At 36.3% G+C, this 7,870-nt stretch overlaps 1 protein-coding gene across 2 annotated transcripts; it reads right to left on the bottom strand.

Moving 5' to 3' along the window:
• Positions 1-1,213: 1,213 nt before the first annotated feature.
• SRF2 (STRUBBELIG-receptor family 2) lies at positions 1,214-7,412 on the bottom strand. 2 transcript variants are annotated; one of them, XM_011006517.1, is made up of 17 exons: positions 7,344-7,366; positions 7,012-7,144; positions 6,114-6,246; positions 5,947-6,018; positions 5,800-5,865; positions 5,581-5,652; positions 5,409-5,480; positions 4,782-4,853; positions 4,612-4,677; positions 4,456-4,521; positions 4,085-4,365; positions 3,272-3,519; positions 2,894-3,159; positions 2,449-2,596; positions 1,950-2,089; positions 1,720-1,876; positions 1,214-1,609 (listed from the first exon to the last, which is right to left on the bottom strand). In XM_011006517.1, the coding sequence occupies exons 2-17, from the start codon at positions 7,103-7,105 to the stop codon at positions 1,424-1,426; spliced, it is 2,139 nt and encodes a 712-aa protein (XP_011004819.1). In that variant the 5' UTR covers positions 7,106-7,144; positions 7,344-7,366; the 3' UTR covers positions 1,214-1,423. The 2 variants fall into 2 exon arrangements, with proteins under 2 accessions (XP_011004819.1, XP_011004818.1); XM_011006516.1 differs by having other exon boundaries at positions 7,012-7,412.
• Positions 7,413-7,870: the final 458 nt, after the last annotated feature.

Below are 7,870 nucleotides of genomic sequence, written 5' to 3' on the forward strand. Positions count from 1 at the left end.
AAAATCCCCCCTCAAGATGATAGAAGAATCTATAAATAGTAAACCCTAAAACATCTCATTATTGGGCTCGGCCCATCCATCAAACTATTTAACATAAATAATAAAATAACAAGAGCAGGTCTAAATGAGCTAAATAAATAAAATAACAATAAGTTGGCCTAAATAGGCTAAATAAATAAAATAACAATGAAATAAGCCCAAATGGACTTAATCTCCCAACCAAAACGTGACAGACTGGACTATCCTACGTCATCTCTGTCAATATGCTCATATTGTTTAGGGTGTGTGTCTGGTGCTCCCACCATATTTGTATGTCGTTATTTTTTCTTTATGTATTTGCATGACTTGTTTTATGGTTGTTTGGGGTTCGTGAAATTGCAAAATGATTGTTGATAGATCTTGATGTTTATATATTATTTTTTTTTATCTTACTTTATCATGTTAATTTATTTTACAAGGGTAACCTGTGAAATGTAGGAATGATACCATAAATGAAGATGTTGGCACTGGTGTCTTTTGTGAAGAAATGTAGTGAGAAAAATAAAAGTTTGTCCTAAGAACTTAAAAAAATGTATAAAGATGATCGCTAGCGTGTGTCAAAAAATAACTATTGATGTAGAACCGTAGTGCATGCTTTATATAGAAAAATGTGGTGCCTGGACAGAACATTTATGTTCTATATAGTTCTAGGAATTAAAAAATTACGTAAAGGTATGTGTCAGAGCAGCATGACTTGGTAAGGAATAAAGATGAAAAGAGAGAGAGACTCCAGCCATTTGGGCTGTAACCGACTTACTGGAAAAGTTTTATTCTTAATTTTTAATTTTTCTTGCACTATCAACAATCATTGGCATCATTTGATACACAATCCTACAGTCTGTTCATGTTCAAGCATTATGAATGAAGTGAGAAATATTTGGAGACGATGGCCATCTGGGTTCCGCACCTTTCCCATCTGAAATCGTTGGAGAGATCAATGAATGAGAAGGGTAGTTTCCCTTCCTTGTGATGCCATATGGAGGCTTAATTTACATGAACTGATTTTGGACTCTGGTCAAGACAGGATTTCTTCAAGATTAATAAGTGTGTTTGCATTTGACTTGGTCTTTCGGTTCATTTACATAAGACTTGTGTGATATTTAGAAACACTGATTCCAACTTTAAGCCCAGTCAACGAGGATTTGGAGGCAGACTTTCGATTGGCATCCAAGAATTTAAAATGTAGAGAGGTCTAACATTGAGAGGATCAGAAAGGCTTGATTCCTTGTGCTAAAAGTGACAATACATGAAATGGAAAGGAAAGCCATGACAAAATTGTCAAGGGTCTTGCGCTAAAAGCAGTTAACTAGAATTCCAAAAATCATGCTTATGTAATGCTTCTGACAGTAACTCATTTATTATATCCCCTGGCCACTTGCAAAAATCAAACAGAAATGTAACTCGGTGTTGGTGAGGTTATGAAGCGACTATAAGTCGAGCAAAAAGACCTCTCAAAAGGGTCAGCTTCAGCACCTTCCATGGCACCACTTTCTGCAGCGGTGAATTTTCGCAGCACACTTGTCATTGATGAAACAATTTCAGACATAGGTGGACGGAAGAACTTGTCAGGCTGTTCAAGTTTCAAGGGAAAAAAAATTAACAGCCTCAAATGAATAATCACATAATACCATCTTTTCCAATCTTCTGTCACAAATTGCTTATAGATGTTTATGCCAATACCTGAATGCAGAGCAAGACAATGTCTGCAAACCGAGATAGAATCTTGGAGGGGAGTGTTCTTTTGATGCCCGGGTCAACCATCTGAATCAAACTCTCATTGTCATGCAGCCGAGACAAAGCCCATTTCACCAAAGATTGCTCCGCTCTTGGTCTTGAGCTGTGTTAGAGACAGAAAAGGATATCAGAAGACCATGCAGAAATTTGATTGAGGCAGAGGGGACAAAGTCTACCCATCAAAAGGTCTCCTTCCAGTTAATAGCTCCAAAAGCAACACTCCAAACGCATAAATGTCACTCTTGGTGTTGTCAGTTACTGGTTCCCCATGTTCAGGAGCAATATAGCCCGTGTCACCAATAGCAATTTCAGAAGCCTGTTTGTATGAGCAGTCAACAACATCGGATGAGCTCTTCTTCATTCTCTATCAAAAAATATGGTTAACTTGACTAGAGATGCATATGGTGCAGCTTGAACGACATGTAAGCAGCTAAGATAAAGGGGATTTGAGGAAGAAAGAAACTCAACGCTCAGAAATTCTGTTGTGAAAACGTTTCTGACACAAGTCGTTTCAAATCCTCTAAAAGAATTCTCCTTGAAACAATATCAGAGAAGATTCTGTTGTGGTCAAATAAACAAGTTGCATCAACTTTTAACATTATCAGCCTACTATTGCAGTTGTATGCTACAATGTTAGGTGACAGAAAATTCTGAGAAGATTAGTCATGCACTTACCTTTATTTTAACACTGTTGCTTGTCAGTGGCCTCAAAATAGCCAGTCCGGTGTCACAGAGACGAGGCACAAGCTCTTTATCAAGTAAGACATTGGCAGCCTTTACATTGCCATGAGAAACAGGAGGCGAGAATGTGGAGTGCAAGAACCTGAAATCAAAAATTTCAAGCTGGAAGTAACCAGTGCATGGAAAAATGTAACATTTATAATAGACATCAACTTCTTCCACTTCCTACTCCTGATATTTGCTAAATCAGTTCATGTCCTACCATCTTCAACTCAGAATGCTGAAGCACAGAATGTATGCTTCCAGGATATTTTCTGTTGCATAAAATGACATAGTTCTCCTCATTTTTTTTTGCAGCTATAGATCTACTCTTATAGTCCTGCAAGGTGGAGTCAAAGAAAGGGTCCTACTAAGCAAACCAACCATATGGGATACTTACTCCAAAGCCCGAGCAACACCAAGCGCAATAGTGAGACGAATGTTCCATGACAGTGGCTTGTACCCATCACCATGCAGAACATCATGAAGAGACAAATCTCTGATGTAATCATACACGAGGAGATGCTGCCCATGTTCTACACAGTAGCCAATGAGTGTTACAATATTTGGATGCCTCAGACGGGAAGCAGTCCAAATCACATCCAAGAATTTTTCTTCTTCTTGGAATGACAATGATACCGTATTGATGTTTTTCACAACAAATATCTGGAAAAGATAAAAAAAAAAAAAATTAGGTGGGGATGGTGGTGGTCAGTGACTTCTCATAACCCTTGTGAATTTCGTAAATAATAAGAAATCAGAAAGTTCAAGTACGTACTTGGCCATTTTGGAATTCAGCTCTGTAAACAGAACCAAGAGACCCCTCTCCAAGAAGATTCTCTTCACCGAAGTTGTTTGTTGCCAGCTGAAGTTCTGTCACTGTGTAAATTTTTGCACTTACTGGGGCTTCATATTTCGAGAAACTTTTTCTTGCTAAATTTTTTTCATTTCTGTTGTGGCAAATAGTTGAGAAAAGAAGCGAAGGAGATCTGGGAGGCAAGAGTTGTGGGTTCACTTCAGATGCTACTGGAAAAAGACAACCGTTGGAAGAGGAGGGATGGTAAAGAAAAATTTGTTAATTAAAGAATCAGCAAGACAATAACACCTAAATACCAAAAAGTTTTAGATAATGCAATATATTCAATCATGGAATATGCCGTACAGTTAATATCTCTAGTATCAACTTGAAAACAGATGGAACGACAAAGAGTAACTGATATAAAAAGCAAATGGAAGGTAATACCAACACAACTAAATTTCTGAGAAGGTGAAAGAAATCAGTTAACAAAGTCATGCAGCTGTATAGATTCTAAATCACTCAGATTGTATTGCTTTGTGTTAACCAACCGTTTATTTGAATTGTTGAAAATTGGATAGAAACACAAAAAGAAGCAGCACAGAACTGCACTTATAGTGGAAATATGGAATGGAAACTACAACCAAGAAAGGTTTCACAATTATGGATATGTCATTTGTATCTGAAAATCCATATCAGTCTGCAGCTTCTGCAGACACACACAAATTAATATCACACTTTTATATTAAGTGTGCATCCAAGATAAGAGTACATATTTTTGCACACAATTCTGACCTCTAGTTGTCCTGACAGAACAAGAATGGCGGGATCGCTTGCTATGCATTGCAATGAAGATTGCAGCGCATGTCACCACTAGAGCTACCACACCCACCACAAAAACTATTCCACCAGGGCCCAACCTTTTCTTCTTGTGTCCATTTACCTTGAGATAATTCTCCATGGCACTTGACTCCGTCGTTGGGGGACCATTGAAATTTTGCCCAATGGATCCATTATCCAAAGGATAATTCCAGGGAGGATAATTTGCCTCTATGTGGAACTGATTTCCATCAATCCTGGTGAAAGGTAGACAGGAAAGGAAATTTATGAGTAGTTAATCAATGCAGGCAATTAAAAGCAAAGCAGCTGAAATCTTCCAAACTCACCATAGATCGGGTATTAACTGAAATTGAGTTGGAATTACACCACTGAAGTGATTGGTTTGGATATTCCTGATGATAATAGAAATATGCGAGAACAAAATAATCAAATTTTCATATGAGCCTAATTTTCAAAAGAACAAAAAACATGTGAGAACCTACAGGTCAGTTAGTGAAAGATTAGCCAGGTAGACAACTGAGCCAGTGAACTGGTTGTTCTGTAAGAACCTGTAGATACAGCCAAAAAATCACACAGGAACCACCTCTGTATATCAACAAACACACCAGGTATAGGACTGAGGAGAATTTAAAGGAAGTTGTATAAAACTCACAATTTGGTAAGATTTGTCAGAGATCCAAAAGAACTTGGTAAATCTCCAGTGAAGTTATTGTATGACAGGTCGCTATGGCAGCAGATGGAAGGTTCACAAGAAAATGAGAGTGATCATGAATTTACTAGTAATATTATGAAGCATGGCATTGGAACTGATAACATTAGGGAAATAAGGTGACCAAAAAGCAACTTGCTTTGCATGACATACTGCATGGTCAAGATACCCACCTATATATAAAATGTTCTGAAATATCAACCAAATCATGGTTCGATTATGGTGCCAAATTTGGTATGGGACAAACAAAATCTCAAAGGCATAATAAAACCAGTTTCCTTACCAATGTTTGATTAAGAACAAGTTTTTTGAGAGAGAAACTTTTTGAAAAAGTTGAATTTTTTTAATGCAAGATGGCATCTCTGAAGAAAATGAGTTGTTTTGATATTCTTATTAATGAAATATTTCTTCCTTATGATCTAATTAAAGAAACTGCGCTGATGAAGGCTGCACCAATAAAACAGCTTCAGAATTATGCTACGGTTTTATTTAACAGAAGACACTGTATATATTTCTCTAAAGAGCGCAGCCTTTGACAAAGCTAAACCCAAAGGGCTAAAAGAAGCTTACATCTCTTTTAGGTTCTGTAGGCCAGTAAACACATTGCCAATGGGTCCAGACAATGAATTGTGACTCAAATTCCTGAAAAAAATACAACCAAAGAATTTATGACTGAAAAAGACCAAGCAAAAAAAAGAAAAAAAATGAAAAACAGGCACTAGAATGGTGACAATCAGCTTACAGATGCCAAAGTAACTCTACACCTGGCAAGGAAAGGGGTATACTTTGGCTCAAGTAGTTGTATGCTAAGTTTCTGCATCGATTAAGTCAAACATTATCCTATGTTAAATAAATACAACCAAAAATAAAGATGCATAATTGGGTTCTCGTGTGGCTAGAGTACAATAGATATAATCAAAGTAATACAGAATTTACAACCAGAGCATGCAGAAGAGCTTACATATGAGTGGCATTAGGCGGCAAAGCATATGGTATTTCACCCGCAATATAATTGAAGCTAACATCCCTACCACAGAAAAGCAAATTTAAGAATCAAATGACAAGAAGAATTTAGATAACTGAATCTAAGACAAGAAAAATCACTTACAGATGCCTCAAACTATGGAGATAATGCAGCTGGGTTCCAAGGAACCCCCTGAGGTTCAGTCCCTGAAGTTTACTGCACAGTGTGAAAGAAAAAATTACTGTTGGAAATGTTGTCCAGGTAACTAATAGAAACAATGTACAGATTGAGAGATAGGAATATGTCCACACAGGTGTATTACAGATGGCCCAGCACATGAGACTCCAGTCCATGATTCCCCACATGGATCTCCTCCATCCAATCTCCATTCCTTTAGCTGTGGTGGGTTACTCAGGGCCTTGTATAGATCTTGAAGTGCTATGACTGCATTAACATTAGAAGATAATAATCAGATTATTGTGTTTAACAAACAGTATCAGTATCATCATGTTATGTCCAGAATAATTATGTAAATAGTTATTCATTATTGTGTTTAGCAAAGAGTATCAGTATCATCATGTTCTGATAATCAATCAATAGTTTATTGGGTGATCAACAAATAAATAAAGCCGAGTCAAAATAATGCAATTAAGCCCTAATCATCAGTAATCACAATCTATACATGATGTACAAGTAAGCTTGTACACGCTAGATAATTGCTCACACAATAACGGCAGATATCGAGAATATAGGACATCACATCATTTTCTTTTATTCTCTCGCCATTTTGCTCCCTTGTAGCCTCATTTTCCTGGTAAAGAAAAGGAAGCTAAACATGGGTGTTTTTTTTTTTACCCTGTTTTGTTTCTGAGTAAACCAAGAAAAAGAAAAGAAAATTGAATCAAAACTTTTATTTTATAGGAAAATCAAATTAAACTCTTGATTGAATCCTGAGTCTATGCTCTTCTCGTTCCAAATAATTAAAACGCATAAGAAGAAAACTTTCTTCTTTGTTGATCAGTTACTAAATAACAGTATCGATTTCAAATGCTGTAATTAAATTCCTACATTTTCTCTCAGCATCCAAACAGATATTGCCAAAGAGCATTCTGAGGAATTATGGCCACAAAAGAATTTATAAAAACCACGCAAGAACACTCAATAGATCACTAAAAAGGACAGATTCAAGGTGAAATTAACTAGATTTACCATCAGAAGCATCAGTAGAAGCAGAAGCTTGTAAAGAAAGAATCGCCAAGAACACAATCACAACAAAACCCCAATGCAGTCTCTGGCTCGCCATTGTAACTCCAAGAAACTACACTTGATCGCTTTCTTTTACCTATAAAAAAATAGGAAACACTCAAATCTTTACAAAATTTTCAGTCGCTCCTGTTTGGTTCCCGAGAAATTAAAGAAAGATTCTTAAAGCTCGAAACTACAAAGACTAACAAAGGATGGCGAATTAAGTTGCAGGAGGAAGGTTCTTAATTTTCGTTTCTTTTCTGTTTTCTCAGTGGCCAAGCAGAGCAGAAAATTACTGTACGGTTCGTCCTTGATATTTAGAGCGAGAGCGGGGGTATTTGGGGCGGTTTTTGTTCGTTATACAGAGAGAGAGAGAGGAGAGCGTGATAGAGACGGCTGTTGATCACATGACATGTGGAGATATAACTGATTAACTGAATTCATCCACGTCAGCAAAAGAATTATTGGATGTTGAGTTCCGTGGCATCAAGCAGCAGGGTTGCGCTTCGGACTGCTGAAAAGCCTTTCATGGGCTCTATATTGGCTGGCCTATTTTTTTTTTTATTAATTTTTATTTATTTGCTGAAAAATAATTTTTTTAGAAAAGTAAATTTTATAAAAATAAATTATTTTTTGATATTTTATAGTGTAATAAGAAATAAGTTGGGTGTTTAGTTATGCTATGGAAAATGAGTTGGAAAATAACTTATTAATGTTTTATTTTTTTCAAGTTTATTAAAATAATAAAAAAATATTACAAATTAAAAATTTGAATGAGAATAAAATTAAAAAAATATTTTCATAAATTATCTCAAATAAATTA

This window comes from Populus euphratica, unplaced genomic scaffold (assembly GCF_000495115.2).
Source record: "Populus euphratica unplaced genomic scaffold, PopEup_1.0 scaffold285.1, whole genome shotgun sequence".
Taxonomy (NCBI): domain Eukaryota; kingdom Viridiplantae; phylum Streptophyta; class Magnoliopsida; order Malpighiales; family Salicaceae; genus Populus; species Populus euphratica.